Source organism: Cynara cardunculus (assembly GCF_001531365.2).
Source record: "Cynara cardunculus var. scolymus isolate 2C chromosome LG 15, CcrdV1, whole genome shotgun sequence".
In the NCBI taxonomy this organism is placed as follows: Eukaryota; Viridiplantae; Streptophyta; class Magnoliopsida; order Asterales; family Asteraceae; genus Cynara; species Cynara cardunculus.
Window position 1 is genome coordinate 9,089,631 of NC_037542.1, and position 19,999 is coordinate 9,109,629.

A 19,999-nucleotide genomic window follows, 5' to 3' on the forward strand; every position below is an offset into this window, starting at 1 on the left:
TTTGATTATATATATTGAATACATACATACATATGTATGTGTGTGTGTTCAATTATTGTTATGTAAATAACAAATAGGGTCATATGAGATAAACGAATCAAAAAAACAAATATTGGGTGTAAGCAATGAAAATGAATAGTCTAATTAATTTAATGTTTTGATAATAATTACATCAATAAAAAAACAAAGTTTGTGTTTTTTTTTTAAATTAGTATTGCGATGCCTAAAAATGTATCTTATTGTTGGTGTTTTTTCTTACAAAATTACAAATTAATAAACTATAAGAAAACATAATAAAAAAAAATTAAGTGAATCCACAACAAAAGGAAAAATAATCAAAATTTTCACAAAATTTTAAATCCTCAATGGAGACTTCTCTTTAATCCATGTTCCAATGTCTTAGACTTCTCTTTAATCCATATTCCAATGTCTTATTACATATATTGATAAACTTGTGTATACTCTTCTGCCATAGATGATAGATGAAAAAGAAGAGGAGAGAGCGTACCTATAGTTTATAACTCGTACATGGATATGAAGAACACATAAATGAAAAAAACCTAAAGATTGAGGGATTTAGAGAAAAAACCAAGGATTGAATGATTTAAATGTTAGAGTTGAAACATACCAAGAGAAGGGAAGGGTTTTTGAGTTAAATGTGAACATTAATTTGCAAAATTACTAAGGAAAAAAAATCAAAACGTGGAAAAAAGAGGAAAAGTGGTTTTTAGATGAGAGATGGAAAAGAAGAGCGAAGAGCGTACCAGTAATTTATAACTCGTACATGGAGATAGAGATGGAGAACGCATAAATAGAGTTGAAACGTACCAAGAAAAGGGGAAGGGTTTTTTGAGTTAAATGTACACATAAATAGAGTTAAAACGTACCAAGAGAAGGGGAAGGGTTTTTTGAGTTAAATGTACACATAAATAGAGTTGAAACGTACCAAGAGAAGAGGAAAGGTTTTGAGTTAAATGTGAACATTAATTTGCAAAATTATTAAGAAAAAAAAATCAAAATGTGGAAAAAAGAGGAAAATATGATCTCTACGTCGAGGAGATGTCACGTCAGCATATCATGATTCTGCTTTATAGATATATATAGATTAGATTAAGATTCATTTTTTAATTGTGAATCCCTTAATTCACTACAACCAAATGTCGTAATTTGTTATCTAGTATTAAAATGGCTTATGCTTACGATTAAAGTCGACTAACCTTTTAAGATGTACATAACAAAGTAGCAAAGATAAAATGACCGAATCATTTTTAAATTACGATGTAAATCTTTTGTCCTTTAAACTATTTACATTTTCATGGTTACATTTTTCTTTCTCTCATAATAATTGGTGGAACGATTGAGAAAGATTATTTCTTAATGATCTGTATAGATTATCACAAAGATAATTTTATCTTAGAGTTTGTTTACCAAATGGTTATTTGAGCAAGTGTTTAGCAGCAAAATTTGTGACTATCACTTACTTATTGAGTAAGATTTTAGTCCACCAAAATGGTATCGAATGCATCAATTTATCCGGTAAGTGTTAATCACGATAAGAGTTGTTGCTCTTACTTACTAGGTAAGATTCTCGGTCCTTACCTATGCTTTTACCAGATAAGACTATTGGTTAATACCATATTCATCTTGTAATATAATGTTATTATATGAATAAAGATAATACATTATTTTTGGAAAATTGAATATATAGTTTATTAGACAACCAATTGATCCGAGTCATGGAAGGGATTGAAAGAGATTTTGTTCATTTTCCATAGTTTTTCTTCTTCTTTTCAAAGAGGGAAAACACAGAGAGAGAGAGAGATGCATACTCCTACCCAAGCGTAAGTGGAACTGTGGAAGAATTTTGGGAGACAAATCAAGATTTTTCTTCACTCACGTTTGCATTACCTTCCATAGATCTCAGATTCCTCTTCAGATCCTCGTAATTGACCTTCCCCAGATCTCGATTCGACTGTAATTGAGGGGGCCGGTCTACGAACCGGTTATATAGTTCCTTTTTGCACTAAACACCTCTGGATCTGATCGAGCTCTCTCACGGTTTCAAAACCAACCCAATCATGAATCCCTTTTCGTCTGGGACGCGTCTAAGGTGAGTTGCTTCTTCACAACTGATCTCATGTTTTGAAGCTTTTTTTGTTTGATCAGTTTTGAACTGGGAGTTGTTCGTTTTGACCTAATTTGTATCAATGTGATCTGGAATTGTCTAAATTGAATGTTAGTTTGCGTTGGTACACATGATTGGTATTCATTTAATGGAATTAATTGATGTATTCCACGGCTATACCTGGTCATTCAAACAAGTTGGACATTACTATCATGAATTGTAAGATTTTAAGATCCTTATCTGTGAAGGATGAATACATATATACTCTTTGGACACTATCATGAACCATCTCTTGTAAACTGTATGCCTCTATACTCGAGAGTTTCCATCTCTCTGGTTTATCTTGCACTTTCTCTCCCTCATCATGCAAAATATTTCACTACATGTTTGATATGGGACAATTAACAGAAACATAGTGCATTTGTTTTCTATCATTGTTCCTGTTCATATTAAAAATCTTCCATTAATTTCCATCTCTAATTGTCTAGATGTGTGGCTGCAGTTTAGCATCAGTCCTTTCTCATTGACAACATTTTCTTCTTCTGGATAGTCAGCTAATTCATCTACAACATAAGGTGTCGTAGGCACATTTCAATAACACAAATGTACACCCTTGCCATACTGAACAATTGTCATTAATTTTGTAAGATTTTCATATACAGAATTAGTAATGATGTGGAGACACGCTACAAATTTAGCAGCATGTTTTTCTTGGAGAAGGCGATGGAACCCCAGAACAACTAAAAATTTAGGAGCATGTTGCCATAGTGTTCTGTAGCAAAGCAACAGACTAGTCAAATAAGGTTTTTAGGTGTTACTATATGGTGTTAGGGTCCTTGTTGGAGTGATTATTTTCTTTCCATGGAAGAAAATATAGATGAAGCTGGAAAAGGGAGAATTATTTGTGCCTATTTGTGCCAAGTAATGAAAACTGTTAGGTGAGCAGACTGAGCTTCCTAATGTCTCTGTTCATTAAGGAGGTTAAACATGTTGGAGCTTGGCCAATGTGTCATATTCCAGTTGGTAGGCAGAACTTGGTGGTTATGATGACAAAGGACTTTGTTACGATTATTTGTATTGATTTTGTACACCAGAAGCAATCATACTAGGGACCAACCTTGACGATCAAGATACATGAAGGGTTATACATAGCGGAGCATCAGCTCCTCCTGAGGAATGATTGTTGAGCATGGTAAATAAACTTGATATATTAGAAGTTATGGAGAGGAGGAGAGATGGGGCAGGAGGCATAGATTTTTTTTTTGTATGAATGTTAAGCATATCCTACACACACATTTCCCTTCTTGGTGCAAGACAAATTAACCAAGGAGAGGACTGAACAAACTTGGTTGCAGGCTAACTTTGGATCGGCAGAGAAACGCTTGATCTTGTTTAAATTGTTGGGCGGCATCTAGCAGTTCCAGTGTGGGGGATGATGAGGAGATGGATAAGCTTATATCTTTGGTGGGGTGGGATGCTTCTATCTACCATATCAGTTAGGTGGCTGTAATAGAAATTTACCTTTTTCTTCTTTCTTTTGGAGATAATGTTGGAGCTTCACAATTTGGAAAAATTGTTAATTTGTTAGTTCCTTTCTTTTGGGCATAGGGCTGGGTATCACCAGGTTTCTTGCATATTCTTTTTTATTTTTGGTGCTGTATGCGGACCTAGTTACTCTGGCTGATTTGGCTTTGGTAATACCACGTGCACACATAAAATCATGAGTATTGACTTGTGTTTTCATGACACTATAGTTACCTTACTCTGTCTACCTTAATTTCTTCATCCCCTGTTATCCTGTAATTTGCTGATGTGTAGTAATATGTCAGTCCAATATATCGTTACTTTCTCTTAGTCCGTTTATACCCGCCGTTGACCTCAGTCATCCTTTCAGAATTAGTATGCATGAGTTAGACTCATTTAAGCAAGTCGATAAAAACATATTTTCATTGGTGTTCATTTTTTATGCATGATATTATAATAACTGTTATTTAGTTGGGTGCGAATCAAAGTATTGTTCCACTGCAGGGACATGATTCGGGCAATACGTGCTTGCAAAACTGCTGCAGAAGAGCGTGCTGTTGTTAGAAAAGAATGTGCTTCTATTCGTGCAGCAGTCAGTGATAATGATCAAGATTATAGACACCGTAACTTGGCAAAGCTCATGTTCATTCACATGCTAGGATATCCCACACATTTTGGCCAAATGGAATGCCTAAAGTTAATAGCAGCTCCTGGATTTCCCGAGAAGAGAATAGGATATCTTGGACTTATGCTGCTTCTTGATGAAAGACAAGAAGTTCTGATGCTGGTCACCAATTCACTAAAGCAGTATGCTCCTACTTTTTCTTTTCTTTTTCTTACATATTGTGTTCTAGTAACATGGTTGACTATCTTCGGTGCTTAGTACTGTCTACATGTAAGAAGGAATTCCTAATAATAGAGAAGCTGTTGTCATCATCTGACAGAGATCTTAACCATACCAACCAATATATTGTGGGACTAGCTCTTTGTGCTTTGGGCAACATATGTTCTGCAGAAATGGCTCGTGATCTTGCACCTGAAGTCGAAAGGTTGCTGCAATTTCGAGATCCAAATGTCCGGAAGAAAGTAAGTTGATGAAAATATAGCATTTCTGTTCATGGGCGATGGTCCTTATGGGGTCATGAAGCCTAAGCATGTGATTTTTGTTTCTTGATCCCACCTTGACAACATGTCTGATCTATGGAGTACCCTATAAGTTCCATAAATCATTCCTTTCTAATTTGTCTTCATTCAAATTCTTCATTCAAATTGTCTGCTAATATTATGAATTAAAAACCATTTGTGTATAGAAATGTTAATACTGGACAAGGAAAAACATATAGGTGATTTTTTTTGTTGTATTTGTGTGCACTGTGACATTATGTTTATAACAAGTATATGCTTTCTCTTGTTATCATCTTGAACCTTTTCTTGTGCTTTTTCCTGATGAATCATGTGTGACATGGCTATTATTAGAACTTCTCCCTGTTTTGAATGCTTCAATCAATATATGTTTTTCCTGTAATTATACTTGATCTAATTTCCGGTGTTTGTTATGAAAAAAGATCATTAACACTTTGCACTGTAGAAGGCTTGTGGATGCAAAATGTAATTGATATACATTTCATTTCATCATCTCTCAAGAATATTTCATCTTTGGCTCTCATTTTACCCTTCACAGCATTGTACTAACATAAGTGCTTACACTGCACAGGCAGCATTATGCTCAATAAGGATTGTAAAGAAAGTCCCCGACCTTGCAGAAAATTTTGTAAACCCTGTTGTTTCCTTGCTTAAAGAAAAGCATCATGGAGTTCTTTTAACTGGAATCCAGCTCTGTATAGATCTCTGTAAACTTAGTGAAGAGGCTCTTGAATATTTCAGGAAGGTAAGTTAATGTCGCTTGCTCAAGATCTTCTACTTTTCTGAGCACCTGAACTTATCATTTCATGTATTATTGGTTGGGACATGAGCAGTCTGTTTTCTTCCTTTTCCCTTTCTTTAATTATTCTAACATACAACTGTGCTAAGAATCGCTTGACATATGATTCTGCACCGGTAATTTTGTTAAATTTGGGAGTGCCTACACTGGTTGGTTTATGTGATGAGATGTTTTTTCCTTCCCTTTTCTTCTTTGGTCTAGAAATGCACAGAGGGCTTGGTGAAAGTTCTGAAGGATGTTGTGAACAGCCCATATGCTCCTGAATACGACGTTGGTGGGATTGCAGACCCTTTTCTCCATATAAGACTGCTCCGTCTTTTGCGCGTCTTAGGCCATGGAGATGCTGATGCTAGCGATTGTATGAATGACATTCTAGCTCAGGTTAGCTCACATCCTTTATCATAAAACTTATTGACTTATCCTATTAAATTTGGTCCAATTGATGCTTTACCTTGTATGTGCTTCTCTTCTTTCAAACGGATCTCTTCGTGTATCTCATTCATGTGAAATGTGTGTTGCATAGTTTATCACTCCTTCAAGCTTTCATTTAATCTTCACTAGGTCAATTGTCATGAAGAATTTTATGGATTTCTTTTGGCACCTATAGCGCAAGACAATTAAATCATAATGTCTACTGATGATCTTGTAATGAAGTCTGATTACACTGCTCTTGCTGAATTCCCTGTGTAGGTGGCAACAAAAACTGAGTCGAACAAGAATGCAGGGAATGCCATACTTTATGAATGTGTAGAAACTATTATGAGCATTGAAGATAATAGTGGCTTGCGTGTTCTTGCAATCAACATTTTGGGGCGATTCTTGTCTAACCGCGACAACAATATCAGGTGAGTATCGTCTCTTTTATGGGCTAAAATATTTGGCATTAATGCAAAAAGGACTTTGCATAACATATATTATTTTGCAGTTTTAATGTTTATGAAGATCTTATTGTGGTATCAAGTGTTAAAAACTCCGTCTTGTATACCTTGATCTTGCCAGCCAGTTCCTGCACAGGGTTTAATTTTTGTTTAGGTTGTACAATTAATGCAAACATGAAGATATATGAACTCTTCGATTACCCAAATGGTTGGCTGAGTGTTTAATTTGTGTTCTATATGTTCCATTAGAGAATTTAACGGCCAATTGAATTTGTAAGACAAGCATCGCATTTTCAGTTGCTTGCAAATATCCAATGAAAATGTTCTTCATCACCGTCAGTTAGAAAATGGTCAGCTTGTTTAGTAAAAGGTCTTGGTTCAACTGTCTGTCCTTGCTTTTTGATATGATATGATTTCTTGAACTGTGATAGCCACATAATCTTTCAGGTGATGATTTTTTGCATAAGAATTTTGAAATTCTCCATGATTAGTTGAGTTGGTGCCTTTAGATGTTTCAATTATTGATTTCCATGGTAATCAGCTATGTGCATTTAGATAATTTCTTACTGCTAGTTTCCCTGATTCAGTCTCTTAAACTTTGAGCCTCACATGACAGATATGTTGCGTTGAACATGCTGATGAAAGCAGTTTCAGTAGATGATCAAGCAGTGCAGAGACACCGCGTCACAATCTTAGAATGTGTAAAGGTAATTTTCTCATTTATTAGTAGACAAGTATATGTTAATGACATCAGGTGGAGGGGCTGAGATTTGAAACCTGCACACATGCAAATGAGCAATAGGCCTTCCCACTCAACTTTATTTGGTGTAACACAAAAAATGTAGGTGCACCTTTTTCTTCTTGCTGTTGTTACCCTTGGGGGGTGCTTGGTTTGCTTTGACATTCTTTATCGTTATTATATAATCAGCAATTCCATTTAGAAGCTCGAAAGATCCAAATAGAAAGAAAAATAAAGAAGACCTTCTTGCTTTCAGAATGAAATTTGGTGGATTGAAATCCATCAAGGGATTTGAATTTGAATTTGAATGAATTGGAATGGAAGTTGATCACGTTTTTGGTTGGCAGAAATTGGAATGGCATCTCTCAAAAGAATTGGAATCTGCATGTTTGATTGGCAGAATGTAGCTTAGGAATTGGAATGAACTAACAATAAATGACCCAAATACCCCTTAATTACATTTTCATACTTTCTTGCTTTAAACTATAAATACAATATGATGATGATATTAATTGGTGATGGTGGCGGCTCTGACGATGATGGTAGGGGCGTGGTGGTGTTGGCGGTGGGTTAGGGAGGGTGGGGTGGCTGTGGAAGCGGCGGCAGTAGGGTGCCAGGGTGGTGTGAGAGGTGGGGGTGGTGGTGTTGGTTAAAATTGACGCAAAGGTTATTTTTGTCTTTTTGTAACCTAATTATGAAATTCGTTACTTATGGATGGCAAGGAATGATCAAATCAATTCAATCCGTGAACCAAACGCAAGAATGGACTTTGGTCAATGGCATTGACATTCCAATTGCTTCAGATGCCACTGGGATTCGACAAATCAAACTCCCTTGATTCTTAGTGTTAATGATGTTTGTACTGAAACTATTTTTTTACAACTGCTTCTGCACTCCAGATGTGTGGAATTGTCTCTTGTCGTGATTGTCTTTTCCTGGTCATCTTAATTATCCTCACTGTTCCATTTTCCTTCGTCCTCTATATCTTTTCTACTTCCTTGAGGCTTAACACAAACTTACTAATTGAGTTATAATTTGTTGTTGCATTTTCTGAATGTACTTTTTGGGGATTCAGGGGTTGAATAGTTGCACTTTGGATCTACTCTACCACATGTGAATTTCATATGGTGCTCCTTTCTTATTCAGGATTCAGATGCTTCAATTCGTAAAAGAGCTCTTGAACTTGTATATCTCCTTGTGAATGAGAGCAACGTACAACCTTTGACCAAGGAGTTAATTGATTATCTACAAGTAAGTGACCAGGACTTCAAGGAAGATCTTACTGCAAAAATTTGCTCCATTGTGGAAAAGTAAGTTCAAGGTTTCTATTTAATAACAAATCATTTTGGTTGGTATTAGAATTGTGAAGTTATTACATTATTGCTGTAGTCATGATTTCTTGTGAAGAACCTCAGACAATGTTAAAACCCTTGCATGCTAGGTTTCTTCAAATCACTGATTTTGGTGTGCATCTTGATGATAACATCCCTCACATTAGAAATCAAGCTGAATAGGACATATTTGAAGTTCAGTGGCGTCCAGTTTTGCACTCTAAAGAAGTTACATCAAAAGGGGTTGCATGTGGTCTTCTATTCCAATTCATGCCTTATTCAATATTATGCAATTTCACACACATGACACACCACAGATTGCTTTAGATCTGTGCTTGGTTTTTTCAGAACATACCAAATTTGACTTTATGCAGCTGCTTTCATTCCTTTTATGGTTTTTTTTCCTAGATGAATGACAATTACAAATTTATCTGTTGGAAACCTTTTTTTGTATGTTCTTTTTACATTTATTCCCACGGTGGACTTGCAAATATTGCTCCTCACTTGCAACAGTCCTACTTGTGACCTGTTCTTAGACTGTTGTAATGTGCATACACACAGCATCTGAGAAGTTCACAATTTTCTTTGTTACCTTATCTCTCCGAAATATTTTTCGTTGTTACCTTCATCTCTCCTAAGTATTTTTTTATGCCCATGAATTTGTCCATGCTGAATGTTAGTAAGCAGAAGATCCTTCTTTCACAGTTCAGTTGGACCTTTTCTTCCAGTGATGGACACAAACTCTTATGTTAAATCTAGAGTTGAGTTGACTGTGCTCATTTCTCTCCAAATTTCCCATTAGTTGAGTTGACTGTGCTCATTTCTCTCCAAATTTCCCATTAGCTGAGTTGACTGTGCTCATTTCCTTGATCCCTTCTATGTTGCGTCAATTAACCAAGCCATCTTCAGCAGTTTATTAACTTAATTGGTTTCTTGTTGCTATTGGTTGTTTAAAGGAGGGGAGGACACACTTTTTTTATGTGAAGTTATAACCACAAAAGAATACTTCCACACTAACACGACATTATTACCAAAAACAACATGATGTGTCAATCTGGCATTTTCTTTCCCTGGTCCTTAATGCTCCGCATGGTAAACAAAGTATGTGAGGTGAATGGATCTTCGGAAAGCTCAATGATTTTGGATCTATGCCAGAGTGATATAAATAACCAACTACAAAGATTCTGTAAACTGGTTGTCCTACATAGACAAAAGAAATATTCATTAGGTACCTAATAACTAGACACATTATCATTATACTATATGTTTTGCATCCAAGACAACGTTGATAAAACTTTCCTGGAAAGAGAACTCATGATTAATCTGGTGGTACTGATATAGTAATATACATACATGGCTAAGGGCATCTCCAACGGATTTTCCGAAATGGAGATTTTGGGGTCTTTTTTGCTCCAACAGATTCTCTAAAACCTTCTCCAAAATGGAGAAAGTAGGAGAGAGAATGTAAAATTCCAAATACGAAGAACTCCCTAAAAATGATTACTTATGAGTGAGAAATGATATTTTATTATTCCCACCAATACGAGTTTTTCAAGTTAAATGTCTATGAGAGAAAAATAATATGTTATTAAATGTATGGAATATTTTAATAATATAATTGATGTTATAATCTCCAAAATGGAGAATCTGTTGGAGTTGAATGTAATTATTTTTGGAGATTTTGATTTTTAACTCTCTGTTTTGGAGAAAATATGGAGAATCTTTGGAAATGCTCTAAGCCAGGGAAATGAGGAATGATGTAGTTATGTTTTGTTATTTGCACGTTGCGACTACCTGATCAATTATCTGGATGGAATACCAAAAACCTTAGACATTTCATCTTTAGAAAATGAACACCTTTCATTCATCCTATATGCCTCTTATCTATCTACTTGGCTGTTCGTCACCATCTAAAATCTACATCCACTGGTGCGTATTTAGAATCTGACATGACCCGAGGGAAATATTATGTAAATGCAATTGGCATCTTCGGTGCAACATTGATTTAGAATAATTTCATTTTTTTCTATTTGACATTTGGTGTTGGAATGTCAGATTTTGATGTTTTTTTAACTTATCATGCACATGCTAATATTTCTTCTATGGTTTCTTAGGCTTTCCCCGGACAAGATTTGGTACATTGACCAGATGCTCAAGGTTCTCCCCCAGGTATGCATTATGGTCGTAGGTTCTCCCGAATGATGACTCTCATTTTCCATGCATTGCTTATAACGCCCCAAGCCCAAAGTAATACACCAGCCCAATCTCCAAATCAACTTAAAATCATCCTGAAGTAATTAGTAGCCCATTAGTAAGGACTTGTAAGGGACTTCCAATTTTAATTCATAATCTATGTGAGACGAGTTATCATAAACGGCCACACTTCAATTTCTGATGCCTCGTTAGGCCGACATAAAAACCCATCCAAACAGACCTAGAATTAATAATCTGCAAGAGATGCATGAGTCCAACTCACTACCCCTCGAGGGACCACTGCTCTGATGCCATTTGTAGCGCCCCAAACTCAAAGTGATAGACTGGTCCAATAACATGCAATTGAACTTACAACCATCCTGGAATTTATTTGTAGCCCATTACTAAGGACTTCAGTTGTAGAATTCTAATTTTGTGAAAAGTGAAATTATTACGAGGAATTTAGGTGAAGTAAACAATGTCCTTTCTCTAGTAAGAGGTTGGCTGTTTCACTATGTCTTTCTGCTCGTGCCCATGGTTTATATCAGTTATGCTTCATGCTGTTCTTTCGACTTAAGACTTCGTCTAAACTCTACTATTGCTTTTAGGTTAGTTTGCTCAGTGAATCCTGCACCTAGAATAGTTCATTCCATGTATTTAGGCATCTCCACAATCTGTGTTCACTAGTTTCACATGTGCTTGCCGGACCACTAATCTCTTGTTCTACTGTTAGTAGGCTGGAAATTACGTAAAGGATGAAGTATGGCATGCTCTTATTGTTGTGATAACCAATGCTTCTAACCTCCATGGGTACACAGTAAGGTCACTCTACAAGGCAATCCAAACATCAGGTGACCAGGTACAATGAATTTCTCGCTTAATAATCCTTGATCACCTTGGTCCATCTGATGTTCTGCTGGCAGTTTCTCTTCATATGTACCACTTACATATAGGTATCAATGTATATTTCTTATTGCTTCCAAAAACAGGAAACACTTGTTCGTGTAGCTGTATGGTGCATCGGAGAATATGGTGACATGTTGGTCAACAATATTGGAATGCTTAATGTGGAGGAACCTATTACTGTGAGTTTGCTTCTCCATGATTGTATGAATTTCTTTTCCATGTTAATTTCTAGTTTGTTCTAAAGAATTCATAATCCCCCTAAACAGCATCTGCATTTTACAAAACTGTATTGCAGAGCAGCAGTGTGATTCTGGCTATTGACTTCTTGAGATTCATATCAATGTTCATCGAGTCACACACTCACACATGAGCCATGTTTGTGTGACATCTAAATAGGAAAATTATATTATATGTACTTTAAGTTTGGGTCATGCGGCTTTAAGATCTAGTAGACAGTTGGTACAGGGCATTAGAAATCTTCAAGCTTTCAGAGGTCAGGTGTTGTGAGGGTGATGAGAATCTAGCCTATTCTATGTTGAACTTTTCCTGTATTTGCCATTTTGCCTCTGTTATGCCATATCATGTATATTTCTGCTGGAGTATATTTTAGCATCTCATTGTTTCCAGAATATTTTGTTAATTTGAGTTGTTTCAACAGGTAACTGAGAATGATGCTGTGGATGTTATTCAAATTGCAATCAAGCGCCACACATTGGATCTTACTACCAGAGCTATGTGTTTGATTGCTTTATTAAAGCTGTCTTCTCGTTTCCCTTCTTGCTCACAGTAAGTTGTTTTTGTTCGTTAAAAGTAGGTTCTCATTCTCATATTTACGCAAATTTACAAGCGGGTTTACACGAAATGTCGATTATTCAGGAAGGGTTCAGTTTCATTCCATATTTCCACTTGCTCTGTTGAGGCTTTTGTAAGCTTGTAATGACTGTAATTTCTTTTTCTTCTTTCCTTCTCGTTGATCACTTCTTTAATCTACACAGGGAACCTAGTTCCAATTGTATGTATATGTGTGTGTGCATGTTCATCAAACACATTGCTAATTAGTAGTGTGGCTCACTCGAGGCCCTCGCCATCTAACTGGCGTTTTATTGATGAAGGGACTTAAAAGCACAAGTTATCACAAGATACTATGCTAATACTGCCTGACTATATACACAACCTCTTCAGAATTCTGAAGTTCAAGCATAGAATATTAGAATTTGAACCAAAAAGGAAAGAAGTGCAAACGAGTAGCCTAGAACTAGTCTACAGATCTTAATACAAAAAATAAAAAATATATTTTATCTTTAATCTTCGCAAAATGAATTGACACCTTTCATATTTTCTTGTATTGTAAGTGATATTTGTCTACATTCTATGCTAGGGTTTTTGTCCCTTTTTGGTGAATAAAAGGTTCCTGATTTAGAAAAGCTTCCGTCTGACAAAGTATCACTTTGAGTTTTCATTGATGTAATCTATGAAATTTCTGATTATGTAGTTGTTATTTTTAGGAGAATAAAGGATATCATTACTCAATCTAAAGGAAGCCTTCTGCTTGAACTGCAGCAGAGATCCATCGAATTCGATTCTATAATTGAAAAGCATCAGAACATAAGGTATGGATTAGTCGTCTACTAGTAATAGCTCAGCTATGAACTTGTAATTTTCATAACTCTATAAAAAACTCTTAACGATATTAATGAACATGTGAAGGTCTGCACTCGTTGAAAGGATGCCGGTGCTTGATGAAGCAACTTACAGTGGAAGGAGGGCTGGTTCTATGCGTGCAACTGTATCAACTTCACACGGAACTGCACTAAATCTTCCCAATGGAGTTGCCAAAACAGCTGCAGCCCCTCTAGTAGACTTGCTCGATTTAGGAGCAGAGGAACCTGCAGCGCCTAGCTCTTCAGGTGGCAACTTCCTTCAGGATCTTCTTGATGTTGATACATCCTCTTCATCACAATCAGGTTAGACTTAATTACCTAGCAAACTGTTTTTCCCTTCCCAAAATGGTTTTCTAGTGTATATATGTGTATGGATGTTTTCCTTTCCTGAAACCAGGATAAGGAGAGGAGTATCTTGTTGGAAAATGTGATTTTTTTTTGTGTAGGTTTGGCTTATTGCAAATTACTTTATGTTTCCCATAGTACTTTGGAAACAGAGTAAAACATGCTTCAGAAATCAGAACTAATTGAGCATTTTGCATGGCTTTTCTAGTTCTCTAATAATGCAAGAGTTGGGTATTATGCTGATAACCAGAGTTCTTTTCTAATAACCTTTAGCATGAACTACAAAAATCGCCCATGTGCCTAAACTTATCTCTTAATATGGTCACTGAGTAAATAGTTCTGCAATTTCCCCCAAAGATCATTACAATCAAGTCCTTAATGTTATCATCTGTAATGTTCATGACATTTTTCAGGGCAATTTAGGTGGATTAATATACTACTTTTTATTTAAATTTTTATTTACTTTGTAACACCAAAGAATTAAGCTTCCATAGAAAGCCTATTGGCTGCTGCATGCACCTCCTCACAATCTCTGCCCCTCCCTCCCTCCCTCCTCGGTCTCCATCTTCTCTACCTATGCCAACTAATCCATCTTTCAGGCATGCTTTTGTGTTCCATTGTTTTTGCCTTACAGTTTTTTTATTTTGATTTTGAATTTCGTTTCTTGATTTTGATTTTCTTGTTTTTCTTATTTAAGTGGGAAATAATATTATTTGGACTTCAATGTGCAAACTTTCCTGGTTTTTTCTTTCAATTTTGATAGTCAATTCATTTTCTCATTTTTGTTTTTGATTTTTTTTCCTTTTTGTTTCACTGTTTCTTGATGTTTTAGGTCTCCCTTTATCAAAGTGAACGGTTACATAGGTGGTACTCCAATTTTAGTGGTGGGTTGTGATTGTTAGTAGTGATGGGTGTTTTGGTGGTAATTTGCTAGGTGGTGGTGGTGGTGAAGATGAAAATTAGAAGAAAAAGATAATAATAAGTACAAATAAATTAATAAAATACCCTTAAAAGCATTAACCAAAATGCCATAAGAATGTTAAGTGATGAACGGCATCTAATAGAGAACTGTTAAAGCAACATTAAACAAGACTTGATTGATGCGACTCCGGGATACACGGACTAAACATGCAGAATTGTTTACTTAGAGACGATGCCTATATTTTATGCATGGCACCAGCGACGGTTTTTTTGATTCACTCTAGATTGTACAATCTAACCATATTTGCTAGTTTACTCCTGCTCTTGAAGTTGTGTTCATTTATTGTCAACTTCTCTTATGCAAACTTATACCTGAACAATATTGTAGAACCTGAATCGTAATGCCTGGAAAAGGTGGTGAGCAGATGGGTGTGGTAGGAACACCGTTGAATTTGACTTCACAATCATATAATAATCATATTTTCATTATTCAAATTAACATGGTGATAGAAACAATGTTAACTTATATCTATCAAATTATTTTGTGATTCAAATTTTAATTCATTTCAAATTTTGCGTAGGCATTTATGTGAACGGATGTCTAACCATAAAATGGGGACATATCTAAATTCATATTCTTTTAGTTAAAATGATGTCTTAATTCCATATGTGTTGCAAATCAACATCCAAATTGATTTATCAGAAATTATTCGAATTTGTTAAGCAAAAAATCCAATAATGAAAAAAAAAAAAAAACTTATCTGTGTCCAAAAAACAATAGTTTCAGCTTTTTCTACACATCAAGATACATTATGCTATTAATACACTGCCATATATCCTCTATACGCAAACAAATGTATGTTTATGTATATCTATATATAATGCCTCCGAATTAAGTGATCCAGATCCATATAAATTACATAATGCTCCCTATTTATGTATATTCATCTTTAAGAAATTAATCAGTTTGAATATTTAGTTAGATTGATTATAGCAATATTTAGATTCTTATTCCATTAATATTTAGTGAACATGTATTTAATGTAGCATGATTGCTAATTTTAACTCTTGTTTAAGTTAGAAGCAGACTAGTCAGTTTGCTTACCATTTACTGGCCTATTAACAAGCCCTAGAAAATTGTAATTAACTATTAGAATATCATTTTGGTTTTTTTTTTTTTTGGGGGGGGGGGTTAATTTTAATTTATTTTATTAAAACGTTCTACAAAACAAAACAAAACAAAACAGAGTAATTTAGAGAGGCTATTACTCGACTCATGAAACATAACAAGTTTGGAGTTGAGAGCAATTAACGGTTTTAACGGTCAGAATGAATGGTCCAATTCTTATTGCAAAACCTTTATCAGAATTCAGAACATCTCACTTGCAAATTGCGATGGTGCAAGCTATATCCGACCGAGTTTGAATGAATTTCAACAAACCTGTCATCTTTTGCTTCATACTGCTTTCTTTGCTGCTTTTTCTTACCAAGTATTCTCATGTCGCTTGAAGCGTGGTACTCTTATGTAATCTGTCCGTGTTTCATTCTTGGAATATAGAGTTATTCAGTTCGAGGGAATGAGTCTTGTAGAGCTAAATTCTTTTTTCCCTCTTGAACAACCATTTCTTTTTCTTCTCTCCGATGGTTAACCATTAGCTGTATCACACACATTATGCATGGGGATAACATATGGTCATTTTACCTTTGTTGGTTTCAGGTACAACCCAGCCTCAAAAGAGTGGCACAGATGTTCTGCTGGATCTACTGTCAATCGGGTCGCCTTCTCCTCAAAATGGTTCATCTGCACCTGATATATTGTCTATAAGTAAAGATAATAGAACTTCAGTTAGTGCATTAGATAGTCTTTCCTCAGCTATAGGACCATCTGTACAAGCCTCTTTCACAGCAGGAGATGCCCCTATGATGGACTTACTAGCTGGATTTGGTCCTAGCCCTCCAGCTCCACCACCTAGTAAGTAGTTGCTCAATTCGGGTTAACAAGTGCTTTTTGCTTGAGATTTTAATAACCACTGTTTCATAGCAGAAGACAATGGTCCTGCATATCCACCGATGGTTGCTTTTGAGAGTAGCTCTTTGAGGATAATGTTCAACCTTTCGAAGCAACCTGTAAGTCCACAAGTAACCCACATTGAGGCAATCTTTACGAACAAGTCTTCTGATGTCTATACAGATTTCATTTTCCAGGCAGCAGTCCCAAAGGTAATAGCAAGCTACTTCATCGGCTTATATTATTTTACTACTGTAATATTTTCTTCATATTAATTCGGCTTTCAATCTGTTTTCTGAATGCCGTTCTGTTTTATGCTTCCTTTTCCGTTACTTTTGCAAGTACTGCTTAATATAATTAAAATACACGAAAGAAAGATGTTATAGGTCTGCATGCAAAGGGCTATATGCCTATATTGATTATATAATCTAGTGGGATGTCTAAGGGGATGTTTACCAACACAAATTGGGAAAGCGCGGTCTAGTTAAGTGCCGATCGAAAATTGTTGTTTACAAGTGTTTTGTAGTACGAGCTTACCAATAACAAAAAATCACCATTGCAACCCTTTGGTATAATTAAAATGTTATTGTACATAATGATCACAAAATTACAAATAAGAATTTTATTTTATGTAAAAGAGACAACAGTTTCTTTGGTCAAAAATTAAATAAATATGATAAAAAAAGCTTAACATAATGTACCAATTAGATATTAAAAAACTTAAATCCTGTGTGTTGTTTGGAATTCAACCTCATTTGAAGTGAATTTGTGTGCTCTGATTCCCTTCTCTTTTAATTCTAAGCTGAAGCATCATATTCATAAACCATACTTTCACTCGAATATGCCATCTGATGCTGCTTTCCCAATCTACAGTTTCTTCAGTTGCATTTGGAACCTGCTAGTGGTAATACTCTTCCGGGAAGTGGTAATGGCTCAATAACTCAGAAGTTGCAAGTTACCAACACTCAACATGGCAAGGTATTTCAATACATTTTTGACCAGATTATGTTATATCCTCTTGTTTTATATCCAGTTCTGATTACTACATAGTAAACAATATATACCAGAATGAAATTTGCCAAAAGGGAAATGCAACAGTTATTTAGAGACTTAGGGGGGTAGTTTAGGAGAGTATGATATAGTTAAACAACTTACTGGACCTAATCTAGAATTGGCATGAAGACATAAATGTAATATTGTTTATTTCAGAAATCAATTGTGATGCGCATACGAATAAGTTACAAGTTGAAGGGCAAAGATATGTTGGAGGAAGGACAGATCAGCAACTTCCCACGCGACCTTTGATCCATGTGTAGTTTTTGGTTTGATGTATGTTTGTTGTGTTACAATACATTTGATGAGGTTATAGCAATCAGGATTTGTACATGAACATGGAAGGAAAAGAGTCCTAAATTTTGTCATCATAGACAGACACTGACAGATAGATTGTCATTTGAGAAGCTTTGTTTGTTGAAATGAAATTATCCAGGTCCAAGTCTCTGCTTTTCTCTTCTTAGAATGTTTCTCTGCTTTTGTTGGATACAAATTCTTGAATTATAACTAATGATCAAAGATTTTCATTTATAACAAGAATGTGTGTATATATTTATGTGTCTGCACACCAACCGTACCGTATTATATGCAAAATCAAAAAAAAAAAAAAAACCACAAAAAAGTGGATGAACAAGTTTATCAATATGGATGTCAAGTTAACGACAAAAATATGATCGTGTTTTTTGTGTAATTTATTTTGTTTATTTTTCGTCTTTTTTCAAATAAAAGTTTGGAAGGGGGTGATGTTTTTTAATTTAAAAATATTGTTGCAACCATTCACTTAATCACATTCATTGGATCATCTGATCTAACGGTTGATAAGACGTTTTCTAGTTTTTCATTTATGTAGAGTTTTTAGATGAACCTTGGTGTGGTGTGTGTGTGTGTGTACAAGGAAGGTTCAAATGAGAACAACTTCATTTCATAAGAACATGAGAACATCTTTTTACTATAGATAATCACATGTGATACTAAATTACAAATGTGGACAACTTTTGTGCGATCTAGGTTGCGGGCTAAGTCGCCCTTACACTACTAAACGTGTATTATCACATGTGATAAATGTGTTCCTAATGTGATACTATAATCTATCATATTTGATATTAAATCATAGATGCATACGACCTTGGGCTCGATCTAAGTCGTAGAACACGTCGTTTGCACACCATCAGGTCCTCTTACATGTATTATCATATTTGATAAGGGTGTTCTCGTGTTCTTGTAAAATAAAGATGTTCCATTTGAACCTCCACCTATACACACACACACAAGGGATCATGTGAGAAGGAAAGTTATAGTGAGAAGCGTAAAAAGATATCTGAACCCTTGGTCACTTCTCATACCCACCCATGAATCATGTTTTAGAAGGGAATTTGATTTGATGCATCTCGATACACCTCATTAGTGTTGACATTCAATCAGGATTGATCCAAGGTAGAGATCTCTTCTTATGCCTCTCACCATAACTTCCCTCCATAACCTAACAACAAATGCTATTTACATGTCTAATATCTTTTGATATGATCTAACTATATTCATTTAGAGCAATTAGCATATACAAATATCGGCTATAACTTGGATGTAGACTCGAATCAAGTATTGACCATGAGTCTGAGACTTGTTTATGTTCTAACAAATTCTCTTTATATACAGACAATACACATAAGATACCCAATTTTACACTTGGGTTCTTTGATGTACGTGATTTTACCTATCAGAACACCAAACACATCAATTTCACCCTACATGCACAAGTCCAAGTCGTTTATAAAATAAACTAATCCAAATTAACCTAACATATTTCATACAAATATAGATACATATACATATATAGATATTACTTATATCTTAACAGATAGATCGAGTAGAAGTAGTTCATGAGTATTGAACCAAAAAGGATTTATACGAAAATTCACAAAATAGAACGGGTTTTTATGAGATTTTAATAAAATAAACGTATAATCAAATTTATATATGTTTAACATTTGAGTGGCTCAACAATTAAAAAAAGGAGAAGGGGTATGAAAAAGTGAAAGAGATTTGAATTTGGCATATCACCATCTCTTTTACCAATTGATTCTATGTTTTTATGCTTGTCCTTTGTCATTTCATTTCTTTTGTTTTCAAATGAAAGCAAACACATTAAAATGATTGTTTTTGGCCCAACTGAAAGTGATGTATAGCTATACACACAAATTTCAAAACCCACTTGTAATTATATTTTATTTATTAATAAAAAATAATATTATTTTTCAGAAAGTATAAATAATATCATTTTTAAACGATTCATAACTTTGCTTTTGTTCTGTCATTTTTTTTAACTGATCATTAATATTTTTATCAGTAACAAATCAAACATGATAAAACTGAACA

The 19,999-nt window shown here is 35.0% G+C and overlaps 1 protein-coding gene across 6 annotated transcripts; it reads left to right on the forward strand.

Moving 5' to 3' along the window:
• Positions 1-1,743: 1,743 nt before the first annotated feature.
• On the forward strand, positions 1,744-18,088 carry LOC112527624 (AP-1 complex subunit gamma-2-like). Of its 6 annotated transcripts, none has more exons than XM_025138366.1 (18): positions 1,744-2,110; positions 4,154-4,456; positions 4,594-4,735; positions 5,364-5,537; positions 5,793-5,972; positions 6,282-6,436; positions 7,086-7,176; positions 8,355-8,518; positions 10,654-10,708; positions 11,469-11,591; positions 11,722-11,817; positions 12,297-12,424; positions 13,144-13,248; positions 13,346-13,602; positions 16,283-16,537; positions 16,607-16,785; positions 17,447-17,551; positions 17,783-18,088. In XM_025138366.1, exons 1-18 carry the CDS (start codon positions 2,079-2,081, stop codon positions 17,876-17,878), a joined length of 2,640 nt encoding a protein of 879 aa, XP_024994134.1. In that variant the 5' UTR covers positions 1,744-2,078; the 3' UTR covers positions 17,879-18,088. The 6 variants fall into 6 exon arrangements, with proteins under 6 accessions (XP_024994134.1, XP_024994135.1, XP_024994132.1 ...); XM_025138367.1 differs by having other exon boundaries at positions 16,610-16,785; positions 17,783-17,989; XM_025138364.1 differs by having other exon boundaries at positions 1,835-2,110; positions 4,121-4,456.
• The last annotated feature ends 1,911 nt before the right edge of the window (positions 18,089-19,999 follow it).